Genomic DNA, 13,456 nt, shown 5'->3' with positions numbered 1-13,456 from the left:
CTGCCTGAATTTATGCTATCACAGCATAAACTGCGGTGTGTGGAAGACTGAGACATGTGCTTTAATACTTTTCAATCCTCATCAAATCACATTCTTGTCATTGTAGGTCCAGTCCCTGGACGGTGTGTCCAGCATTGGCAGCATAATCCGTAAGTGGAATGGTCTGTTGTCCAACATGGGAGATGCTGACCACTTTGACATCCACTTCCCGTTGGACCTGGATGTGAAGATGAAAGCCATGATATTTGGAGCTTGCTTCCTCATTGTGAGTCTTTTGTCTTTTGACTTGTCCCAAAGGATTCATTCCTTCTGAGAAGCAGCGTAGCACAGTAGAAAGGGAATCAACTTCAAAACTGACCATTTCTGTCTGTGCCACTTTCTTTTTTTATTTTATTTTAATTTTTTATATGATGGTCGAATGCATTACAATTCATATTACACTTATAGAGCACAATTTTTCATATTTCTGGTTGTACACAAAGTAGAGTCACACCATTTGTGCATGTACTTAAGGTAATGATGTCCATCGCATTCCACCATCCTTCTTCCCCCCCATACCCTCTCCCTTCCCCACCCTCCTCTTTGCCCTATCTAGAGTTCATCTAATCCTTCCATGCTTCTCCCGCTCAACCACGTTATGAATCAGCATCCTTAAATCAGAGAAAACATTCAGCATTTGTTTTTTTGGGGGTTTGGCTAACTTCACTTAGCATTATATTCTCCAACACCATCCATTTACCTGCAAATGCCATGATTTTATTCTCTTTTAATGTTGAATTGTGTATATACACCACATTTTCTTTATGCATTCATCTACTGAAGGGCATCTAGGTTGCTTCCACAGTTTAGCTGTTGTGAATTGTGTTGCTATAAACATTGATGTGGCTGTGTCCCTGTAGTATGCTTGTTGTTAAATCCCTTGTGTATAGACCCAGGAATGGGATAGCTGAGTCAAATGGGGGTTCTATTTCCATTTTTCCAAGGATTCTTCATACTGCTTTCCATATTGGCTGCACCAATTTGCAGTCCCACCAGCAATGTATGAATGTGCCTTTTTCCCCACATCCTCGCCAATACATATTGTTGTTTGTATTCTTGTATTCGTAATAGCTGCCATTCTGACTGGAGTGAGATGAAATCTTAGAGTAGTTTGATTTACATTTCTCTAATTGCTGAGATGTTGAATATTTTTTCATATATTTGTTGATTGATTGTATATCATCTTCTGAAAAGTTTTTGTTCAGTTCTTTGGCCTATTTATTGATTGAGTTATTTCTTGTTTTGTTATCAGGATTTTTGAATTCTTTATATATCCTAGAGATTAGTGCTCTATCTGATGTGTGAGGGGTAAAGATTTGCTACCAAGATGCAGGCTCTCTATTCACCTCACTGATTGTTTCTTTTGCCGAGAAGAAGCTTTTTAGTGTGAATCTATCCCATTTATTGATTCTTGATTTTAATTCTTGTGCTATAGAAGTATTATAATGGAAGTCAGGGCCTACTCTGACATGATGGAGATTTGGTCCTACTTTTTCTTCTAATAGGTGCAGTTTCTAGTTTAATTCCTAGGTCCTTGATCCACTTTGAATTGAGTTTTGTGCATGGTGAGAGATAGAGGTTTAATTTCATTTTGTTGTATATGGATTTCCAGTTTTCCCAGCACAATTTGTTGAAGAGGCTATCTTTTCTCCAATGTACATTTTTGGCACCTTTGTCTAATATGAGATAACTAACTATGTGGGTTAGTCTCTGTGTCTTCTATTCTGTACCATTGGTCTATAAATCTATTTTGGTGCCAATACTGTGCTGTTTTTGTTACTATAGTTTTAGGTCTGGTATAGTGATGCCTCCTGGTTCATTTTTCCTGCTAAGGATTGCTTTAGCTATTCTGGATCTCTTATTTTTCCAGATGGATTTTATGACTACTTTTTCTCTTTGTATGAAGAATGTCATTGGGATTTTGAGTGGAATTGCATTAAATCTGTATTGTCTTTTGGTAGTATGGTCATTTTGACAATATTAATTCTGCCTATCCAAGAACAAGGTAGATCTTTCTATCTCTAAGGTCTTTTTAAATTTCTTTCTTTAGCATTCTGTAGTTTCTTTGTAGAGATCTTTCACCTCTTTAGTTGATTCCCAAGTATTTTATTTTATTTTTTTTATTCTATCATAAATGGCGTAGAAATCCTTTCAGAGGATTTCTCATTGATATACAGAAATGCCTTTGATTTATGGGTACTGATTTTATATGCTGCTTTGCTGAATTCATTTACTAGTTCTAGAAGTTTTCTGGTGGAATTTTTTGGGTCTTGTAGGTATAGAATCGTATCATCAGCAAATAGTGCTAATTTGAGTTCTTCTTTTCCTATCTGTATCCCTTTAATTTCTTTCTTCTAATTGCTCTGGCCAGTGTTTCAAGAACTATGTTATGTCTGTGTCACATTCTAGGTACATATTTTGCAAAGCATTTAGCATTTGAGATCCTCAGTTTCCTCATGTGTAAGTAGAGATAAAAAGATTTACATTTTTAAGGATGTGGATATTAGCTATCACATAAGTAAAGTAGTCAGGAGAGTGCTTAGAAGATATTAGGCATTCAATGGATTTTACATCATTTCATATTATTTATCATTCTCACTACTTCCTAGTACTCATTCTGTGATTTTTAGTGAAATCAATAGCTTCAAGCCAATGCCCTTTTCCCAGTTCTCAGTGCCTGTCATTCTACTCCTGGTGTTGTACCATCCTCAGATTTATTAAGTTTTTCCTCCTTCTAATGATAAAGTTTTGTTAATCACTACTGGAAATGGAAAGCTTATTGTCTACCACATTTCCAAATTTTTAATTGCTGCTGTTAACATAAAGTTCCTCTTCATAAAGATTTCATTAGATGTATTTATCGTAACAGGAATGGGAGAGTTCCCTAGTAAATTATAAAGGATAATAGTGTACATATTTTATGTGATTATCTATGTACTTATCCATCTGTCAACATGTGATTCTTTTTCCAATTTCAGGACTTCATGTACTTTGAAAGGTCTCCACCACAACGCTCATCAAGATAGAGAGACACAGCCAATCATCAATTATGGTTAATGCAAAAAATTGGAAAAAACTGCCTTAGGCTTACAGTTAACCCTCAATTATTTGCAAGTATATGTCTCTGCTTTGGCAGATTCTTTGTATTGGGGGTAAGCTTTGACAGCCAGACTGAGAGTGTGAGTCCAAGACCACAGTCAGAACATGTGCTTCAGCTCAGACTCTGTCTACCCGGTGGCCTGGGAATTCCTTCTGAGAAGCGAGGACCATTTACCAAGGAAGCACACACAAACAAGCTTTTTAATGCTGTGGCCCTGGGATGTGGGAACATGAATCCAGAGTTCCCACACCTATAGGTAGTGAAATGGCAGACTGCTGTTGGGACCTGGCTTCTATCTCTAGCCCTTTCCCCTTTCTTCTCTCTATTAATATGTCCTTTAATAGGAGGCAAACTCAATTTCTGGTAAAAATAATTATATACTTCATCTGTAAAGACCAAAGGGTAGACAGAAAGAAATATTACATTGTATTGTAAAAGGAAATTTTTACTTGTGCACCAATATCCAAACCTCATTCTGGCCAGGCACAGTGGTGCATGCCTGTAATCCCAGTGGCTCAGGAGGCTGAGGCAGAGAATCTTGAGTCTAAAGCCAGCCTAAGCAATTCAGTGAGGCCCTAAGCAACCCAGCAAGACCCTGTCTCTAAATAAAATATAAGCAATAGCTGGGGATGTGGCTCAGTGGTTGAGTACCCCGCTGGATTCAATGCCTGGCACCAAAAAATCCCCCCCAAAACAAACAAACTAAAAAAGCCCATTCTGCCAAGTATATAAAAGTTTCAGCAAGAAATTCAATTTTATTACAAAATAAAACATGTATTCTTTTTTATTATAATTTTTATATATTACATGCTATTTTTTTTTTTTATTCCTGGACATGGACAATCAGAAGCTGTGTGTATCTAAAGGCAGGATCAGACTATCAGGAAAAAAGCTGACCAGGACCACAGCTAACCAAGATCGCAGCATCATAGGGACATTAATATTCTTATAGGAACCCCGCATTCAATACATCTTATGTATAAATTATTATACATAATAATTTGCACATTTAATGTAGAATGTCTGTTGGTCACCAATGCCTTACACATGAATCTCAAATATTGCCTGTTGAATCTCTTTATCTCACTGGATGTGATACAAAATAAATGACATTTTTTTTTTTCCTTTCAAAATCCCAGGTGACCATAAAACTGCTCCAATGGCAAGAAATGTAGATACATTTTCAATTTTTAAATGTAACATTTTGTGTAGCAGCTTATAAAAGTTCAAGCTACAAATCCTGATGCTGCTTAATACTGCTTTGCTGCTTTTTATTTACATATTGCATAAATCTTTACACGAAGAAAATAGTAAAACACAGCCATCATGGTAGTTCTGCCTGGTCTATAAGTTATCAATAAGGATTATGCTGGACTGACAGAGTCAAAGCATCCCTTGTGCTTCTTTGTAATTAAAAGCAGGGTAGGTCAGGGCACAGCAGTACACACTTGCAATCCCAGCCACTTGGGAGGCTGAGGCAGGAGGATTTCAAGTCCAAGATCAACCTCAGCAACTTACCAAGGCCCTAGGGACTTGGAGAGCCCCTCTTTCAAATTAAAACATGAAGAAAGGGCTAGGCACAAAAAAAAAAAAAAAAGGGTGTTTAAATGAATACATGGACTGACTTGACTCTGTTGCCTGTCCACTTCCTACCTGGGTATGGAGGGTGTTCTTTCAACACAGCCAGTGATAGAATGGGATGCATTCCTCTATGACTTATTAGCTAAAGCAAACCTGAGTATTCTCAGATGGAGTGTTTTGAGATGAAAGCCTTAGCCCTCATTCTTTTTGCAATGAAAGAAAGGGGTCTCATTTTAAAATTATACTAATATTTTAATGGTAAAAGTTGTTTTACTTAGTTATTTGTAATATTCGTTTTCACATGCTGCTAAGAGCTTTTTTAAAAAATTGCAAGAGCTGCTGCTTTCTAAAATAATAATTGCCTTATATTTGAAAATGAAATTATGATCCTAAACAGATAAGTGAAAAGTGTTTTCTGTAATGAGGTCTGACATTTTATATAGAAAACCAGACAAATCATATTCAGAAAGTTTATGTATGTGAATTTTTTACTGTTACTTCTCAGTATTCAAAGACCTGCAACATATTAATAGTATAAAATAAAATATAACATGTTTTACTTTCTGTTTAAGGTTTTATGGTATTAACATATCTTTTTCAGTTACAATGTCTCTTTCTTTAAAACAATGTCATGCATCATATTTTTAACATACAGTTCACATTATCATTTCTTAATGGCATTTCATTGTGTAAAATTAATCAGGTGGACTAAAAACCAAACACATTCTAAAATGCATGTGTTTTTAAATATTTGCTCATGTTGTTTTGGCTTTCAAATAAATGTAATGTGATTAATAGTAAAATACTGTCTAATTCTTTGAGTTATGACTGATTCTTTGAGGGTTTTTTTTTTTTTAGTTGTTGAGGACTTTTGTTTTAATTTATTTATTTAGATGTGGTGCTGAGAATCGAACCCAGTGCCTCACACATGCTAGGCAAATACTCTACCACTGAGCCATCATCCTAGCCCATGATTTTTTGAGTATTTTTTACCAAAGGGATTTCTGAAGCAATTTCAGATTAGGGATTAGGCTCATTCAATGTCCTTACCTTTTTATATTAATATAGTATTCATAAAGTCACTTCTGTGGCGTTCAACAGTAGAAACTAAGATTCCTATGTAACCAAGTTAGTTACAAGGGCTAATCCAGTTATTTAAGGTGCATTTGAATTTCTAATATAATAGCAATGTTATTGTATTATGCAGGAAACCTGCTAGAATTTGCAGCTATGTCACTAAACACTGCAATTTAAAGCACTTTTTTTCTTAAGCAGATTTGCCAGAAATTATGCAAAAGAGATGGGTTACAAGACTAACTTACTAGGTGAATTTTCCAACCAATTAAACAGAAAGTTCAAATATAGAATAGACAGTTATTCCAGAAACTGACATCTTGCCCCTATTGGGACAAACTGGCTACTTCTCATTTTTTTTTCTCTTAATGCTCAAGATTTAATTTAATTTACATTGAAAGAGGAAAGTTTGGAAAAACTAAAGATCTGGATTTAATAGACAAATATCAAATTCAGCTGTTTGACAAGTGCTGGCTAATGTTCAAAGTGGATCGTTCCCATAACTTCACAATGCATTTCACATTTGCCCCAAGGCTTCTTAAGTTATAAATCATATAAAAGAGAAAAACAGAATGGAACATTGTATATTCAAGGTGAGGCAGTATGCTCTGACGGGATACCAGTTAGCCTGTCTAATAACAGCAGGTGGTAGGCCCTTACTCAGAACTTGCTAAAATGAAAAAAAAAAAAAGCAAAAATAAAAGCAATATATTTTTTAAAAATATTTGTTATAGCCACCAGTCAAAAAATGTTACCATCTGGGGCTGGGGTGGTGGTTCATTGGTAAAGCACTTGCCTAGCATGTGTGAGGCACTGGGTTCAATCCTCAGCACCACATAAAAATGGATAAAATAAAAGATACTGTGTCTATCTACAACTAAAAAATAGAAAAAGTCTTTTTAAAAAAAGTTACCATCCTCTCCACTCTTTTATCCTTCTAATACTTAAGTTATTGAGCATCTGCTAAATTCAGGCACTGAGCTATTTCTGCAAGGCAAAGGGAAATACAAAAATGCAAAATAAATAATTACTGCTTTCCAGGGCTCACAAGCTAGTGGATAATATAGATGCTTAAACAAAACACACATCTTTGGAACATGCCCCAAATGGGTGTTGGAATACTCACAACCACATGCCACTAGCCCCATCTCAGTTACCATAGAATATTTTTCTGTCAGACAAGTAAGACAGGCTGCATAGGCTGCATGACAGGGAAACTTCCTGGCACTATTGAAGGTAAGATAAACTGCATATATAGCTACCTCTGCAAGATGAATTCAGGGTGAGCACAATTGAAAAGACCAGTTTAGCAAACTCCTCAAACAAAGCAGGGATTGACTGTTCACTACAGCAAACTGCAAGCCCAGGACAGGGTCTGATAGGTTTACTATGCTCAGTGTTTTTCAAATGAATGAATGAAAGTCCTAATACATGTATGACACTCACTGCTAGGTGTTCAAGGAGACAGAAATGAAAACATAGCCTTCCATTCCCCAGCAAATACGACAGAGGCAAATATATTGTTGCAGTGGAAGCTAAGTAACAATTGCATGAAACATACACATTTCTTTTTAAAAATGTATATTACTGGATTCTCACAATTGCATCATGAGGTAGAGGTGGGTCCCAGCTTCATCAGGAGGTGAGAGTAACATGGAGATAGGGTACTAAGCAATTTCTTTCCCCTGCTGTAACAGTAATGAAGGAAAAATGAAGCTTGGATTAAAGGGAAGGAAAATGAAAGCCACTGCAGGAGGCAGAGAAGACCCTGGAATTGCAGCTGACAGAAAAGCTGCTGGTCTAGATGGAACCAGAATGTGGCGAGTCCTGTGGTCCTAACCCTATGTTCCCAGTTGCCCAGAGTAGGTGGGAGGTGAGTGTTCCCTGGTGGATGATAAAGTCAGGGAGATCCTTGGGCCAGAGTGAGGACTGTGCCTCTGCCTATAATATCTCCACGGTGACAACAAAGCAAATAAATCTTTAAAACAGAGCTGCTAGGTTTAGCTTAAGATCTTATTCCAGGCCAGGTGAATAAGCTCTTGGGCACCTCTGGTGAAAAGCCAAGCTAAGCAGGAGATAGGTGAGATAATGTGACCCATTGCCTGTAATAACAATGATAACTGTAATGCTGATAATGATGAGAGCAGACACCACTTTCTAGTGCTTTGTATATTCCATGTATGACTCTGCATGAAATATATTAATCTATTTAATTCTCATGGCAAGCCTATGATACAGCTTACTACGATAACTACCATTTTAATTATTTTCTTTCTTTTTAAATTGCTTTTATTTTTAAAATACAAGACAGTGAAATGCATCACTATTCTTATTACACACGTAGAACATAATTTTTCATATCTCTGTATATAAAGTATGTTCACACCAATTCGTGTTTTGATACATATACTTTGGATAATGATGTCCATCACATTCCACCTTCCTTGCTAACCCCCTGCCCTCTCCCTTCCCCTCCCATCCCTCTGCCCTATCTAGAGTTCGTCTATTCCTCCTATGTTCCCTCTCCCTACCCTACTATGAGTCAGTCACCTTATATCAGAGAAAACATTTGCCATTTGCTTTTGGGGATTGGCTAACTTCACTCAGCATTATCTTCTCCAACTGCATCCATTTACCTGCAAATGCCATGATTTTATTCTCTTTTATTGCTGAGTAAAATTCTATTGTGTATATATGCCACATTTTTTAATCCATTCATCTACTGTAGGGGATAACTCCCATTTTAGAGATGGGAAAACTGAAGTTGAGTATTCTGCACAAGGTCACACAGCAATCTGTACATCCACAAACCGGTTGGCAGGAGCTTCAGAGGCTACATGCTAAACCACTGTCCCCTGTTCTTTGTGGATGTTTGATTATATCGGTATTAACAAATACAGAGGAATAGAAATAGAGAACAGTGGTGGCTTGTCACCTCATGTGTTTTGAAGTTCAGGATTATGGCTGGAAATCCATGAAGCTCCAAGGAGGTCCTGCCTGGGGCACATTCTCTCTGAAGAGGTTTATGTTTGCTGCTTCTGGTGCTCCAGCAGTGGTAGCAACTGAAGCCCACTTTTTATGTTATTCCCCCACTCTGCTCTTCTCCAAGTCAAGTTCATTTTAAATATGACTCCCTAGAAAACGTCACAACTCTTGTTTATGAATTCAGAGAATATTTTTGTCTGTACCTGTATCATGGGTCAAAAAAAAAATCAAGATTTCTCTTAATCTCCTTGTGCCAGCGTTGATGAATTTTTTTCAGTTTTGCCGCAGTCTTGGCTGGGCACAGAATCACAAGCCACCACACAGCTTTGTAGATTCAAACAGCAATTCTTTATTCCCGAACTCACACCGGCCTCCACACACGTTCTGGGGCAATCCCAGTTGTCCTGCCACCCAATTCACCTCCTCCACGAGGCTTTCTTTCCCAAAATGCTCTCTGAATCTCATGAGAGCTCAATGGGAGCTCAGGTAGCAGGAACGCCCTATTTCCAGTAGCAATAATCCTCAACATCGAACTTCCCTAAAATCCAAGGTCTAAAACTGGGAACGCCCTTAACCCAAGGACCGGGATACTTCTTCAAACCTGATCAGCTCTAAACCCGGATCCGCCTTGGTCTTTGAGCAAGGTCACCTTACATGCAATGTCAACAGCGAAATCATTAACATGGGGTACGCTAGCAAGGAAATTTTGATGCGTCATTTCTACTTGGTAATGGCCCTCAGCACAGTTTACCCTTTCCATTTGAGTGTGTTCCTTTGAAGGTTCTCCTTTTACTGGGTCTTTGTGTCATTGTTAGACCTTTCAGCCCCAGGTCTCACCTCCTGCTTCCTTGTGGTCTGTGAAATCAAAGAGCCTCACTAATGAAGACTGGTGATTCCCTCCCTCTGGGAATCCAAAGAAAGTGTCAGCTTCTGATTAATACTCAGCTATTTCTGATTGTTCCTTATTTTTTAACTTCTTCTAAATTCCTTCATTCTCCTAATATCTGCACTTGCATGTGAATGTCTTTTGACTATACTTCAGCTAGGTTTTCTAGGTCTTCCACTGCAAGAGAGTTTTAGAAATATCCAGTTTGCAATGTAGCTTCCAATGGAAGTGACCTAGTTTTACAAACAATACAAAAATTTTAGGGAGAAATATGTGGGGCAAATTATTTAATGAAAATATAACTGTTAAAATAATTCTGACTTTGCAGATTGTTGCTTTATTTTAGAACTCAAATCTTACTTTTCTATTTGAGATGACACATTGTTTATCCCTACATTATTAACTTCCAAATTACCATAAAATATTTGGTATTTCTAATACTGGTGTTAGGTCAAAGATATTTGTTGATAATGATGCCAGCTCTTTTATAACCCAGGTTTAGATAAATTTATTTTAGGAAATTTTATAGTCTTTCCATAGTTTCAAAAGACATGTTTGCTTAAATTGTCTTAGCTAACAGTCATTAAAAATAACTTATTAGAGTCTTTAGTTTTTTATTATAATATATGAAAACATAGATAACACAAGTTTTTAAGACTCTTGATTTTTTTATGATGTCAAAGAGACAATTAGAATAACAAAATATTTATCAATATGCAGCCAAGTCACCACCCCAGTGGGAAAGAAGAAAATCCATGAACGATAGGGGGCAGCACCAGCCTATGAATTTCTTTAGTAAATGGTATTTGTTTCAGCCAAGAATTTATCATCTTAATCTGTAAATTTTAATGAATAGAACCGATTTTAGAGTCAGAAGACACTTTAAAGACTACTTGCTCTACATCATAATCTATAAAGGTAGAAGCTGAGAGAGAGAGCCAGGTTATGTGTCCAAAGTTACATTGTGAATTAGTAGAACTAGCCCCCAAGTGCGGGTCTCCAATTTTTATTCATTTCCTTGCCACCATACTAAGAATTTAAAAGAGACTAAAACATTTAATGCAACCTCTTTTATAACATTGATATGTTAAACAATAAAAAAATTAAAACCAGGTTCCAAGTTATTTTAAATTTCAAAACTATTCTAAAGCACATGGTCACACAGTATGCCTCAAAACACCAGCATCTTGTAGAGATGCATGGCAAGTATTACAGGGTTCGTGCCAATCATGGACAAGTAATGCAAATATCAACAAAGGTAATGCAGCTACCCTACGACTAAGTGGGAAATTAATTTTTTAATCATTGGATGAAGACACTTAGGAAGAAACAGTCCATCCCAATTTCTGGAAAAAAATTATGAAATATATTTTTCCTGTGATTTGATAGACTTAGCTGAACATGGATTCTAAGTAGCGTGAAAGAACATATTGTTCCTTCAAAGGAAAGAAGTCTTTGCATCTGTTTTTCCCTTGGCTGGGATCAACAGTCGCGGCTCTCATGAACCAGTGCTTTGACTCTGTGGCTCACATTGTGGCTCCAGGCTATGCAGAGTACCTCGTTTAGTGGAGAGAAAGTGAACAAGTTTTTCAAAAAAGAGGCAAACTTTTTTTCAAACTTTGAGATGGTTTTTAAGACTCAGGAGTGTTGATTTCAGATAACTATTAGGGCAAATGATGACTTTTCATCATAAGAATGCAAAATTTAAAATATATATGTTTAGGTGTTTTGTGTGAAAGGCAGTTATTTTTTTTTTTTCAAAACAGGAAAATCTAGGAGTGTCTTTCACAGAAAAAAAATAAATAAATAATATTCGCACATTCTCCACTATGTTGTCTGTTCAAAAAGGAATATCAGATGAACAGAAACAGAATCAAGTCATCACCTGAACAGAGAAAGAGAACTATGGTTCATGGCCATTAAATATTATTCTTCCCAGAGAGAACTAGCCTGCCACCTGAAGGCCTGACAGAAGATAGGGACAGAAGATATCTGGGGACGTGGAAATGGTTAATCAGAAGTCTGACACCAGTACCATGCTGTTTTTGTCACTATTGCTTTGTAATATAGTTTGAAATCTGGTATCGCTATACCACCTGATTCACACTTCCTGTTTAGAATTGCTTTTGCTATTCTGGGTCTTTTATTTTTCCATATGAATTTCATGATTGCTTTGTCAATTTCTACAAGATATGCTGTTGGGATTTTGATTGGCATTGCATTAAACCTATAGAGAACTTTTGGTAATATCGCCATTTTGATGATGTTAGTTCTGCCTATCCATGAACAGGGTATGTTTTTCCATCTTCTAAGATCTTCATCAACTTCTCTCTTTAGGGTTCTGTAGTTTTCATTATATAAATCTTTCACCTCTTTTGTTAGGTTAATTCCCAAGTATTTTATTTTTTTTTGAGGATATTGTGAATGCTACAGGGATACTGCCACATCAATGTTCATAGCAGCACAATTAACAATTGCTAGACTGTGGAACCAACCAAGATGCCCCTCAGTAGATGAATGGATAAAAAAAAATGTGGCATCTATACACAATGGAGTACTATGCAGCAATAAAAAATGACAAAATCATAGAATTTGCAGGGAAATGGACGGCACTAGAGCAGATTATGCTTAGTGAAGCTAGCCAATCCCTAAAAAACAAATGTCAAATGTCTTCTTTGATATAATGAGAGCAAATATGAACAGAGCAGGGAGGAAGAGTAGGAAGAAAAGAGTAACATTAATCAGTGACATGAGATGGGAGGGAAAGGGAGAGATGAGGAAAATTGCATGGAAATGAAGGGAGACCCTCATTGCTATACAAAATTACATATAAGAGGTTGTGAGGGGAATGGGAAAATAAACAAGGAGAGAAATGAATTACAGTAGATGGGGTAGAGAGAGAAGATGGGAGGGGAGGGGAGGGGGGATAGTAGGGGATAGGAAAGGTAGCAGAATACAACAATTACTAATAGGGCATTATGTAAAATTATGGATGTGTAACCGACATGATTCTGCAATCTGCATTTGGGGTAAAATTGGGGGTTCATAACCCACTTCAATCTAATGTATGAAGTATGATATGTCAAGAGCTTTGTAAAGTTGTGAACAACCAATAAAATAAATAAATAAATAAATAAATAAATAAATAAATAAATAAATAAATAAATAAAAAAGAAGTCTGACAAATCAGATGACAATCAGCCAGGAAAATATTCCTAACCATGGTCAGCATCTCTTTTATCGCCTTGAATTTATTATGATTATTTTTCCTAGTACTTAAAGTAGTTCCATTTTCCTTTGTGTCTCCTGTGTCTTTATATCTCTGTCCATTCCACAATGCTTTATGGGTTTCTATTCAGGGAGTGTTACAGCTACATATTTGAGATATGGACAAAGGACCTGTCCAGACATGGAAATCAGGGAAGAAATGAAGCTGTTGTCTTCACTGATAGCTCTGTAAATTTCAGAGAAAATGTGTCTTTATTGTTGGTGTGAAAAACAGCATTTGAGAGATAGACACAGGAGGGAAGCTAAAGTCATTTTTATCCTGACTAGGTTGTGTGTTCATCAGCTTTGTGTCACTGTGACCAAAATACCTGATAAGAACAACTTAGAGGAGGAAGAAGTTTATCTTGGCACACAGCTCCAGAGATTGGCTGAGTCCATTGCTCCAGGCACAAGATGAGGCAGGGAGGAAGGGTTTGGTGGAAGATGTTCCATTCACAGCAGCCAGGAAGCAGAGAGAGAGGGAAGTGGGAAGAGGCTTCAGGGAAAGGCTGAAGAACAGCCCC

At 36.9% G+C, this 13,456-nt stretch overlaps 1 protein-coding gene across 1 annotated transcript in view; it reads left to right on the top strand.

The window, feature by feature from the left end:
- Nucleotides 1-5,256, top strand: part of PLSCR4 (phospholipid scramblase 4) — a 41,813-nt gene extending 36,557 nt beyond the window's left edge. The window contains exons 8-9 of the mRNA XM_081302290.1: nt 107-265; nt 3,018-5,256. Of these exons, the coding sequence (XP_081158416.1) occupies nt 107-265; nt 3,018-3,065 (207 nt within the window). The 3' untranslated portion in view covers nt 3,066-5,256. The remainder of the gene's footprint in view (nt 1-106; nt 266-3,017) is intronic.
- Nucleotides 5,257-13,456: the final 8,200 nt, after the last annotated feature.

Source organism: Spermophilus citellus, assembly GCF_964194105.1.
Source record: "Spermophilus citellus genome assembly, chromosome: 7".
Classification (NCBI taxonomy): domain Eukaryota; kingdom Metazoa; phylum Chordata; class Mammalia; order Rodentia; family Sciuridae; genus Spermophilus; species Spermophilus citellus.
Note: the sequence above shows the minus strand (reverse complement) of the source record. Positions and strands in the feature narration are given on the sequence as shown.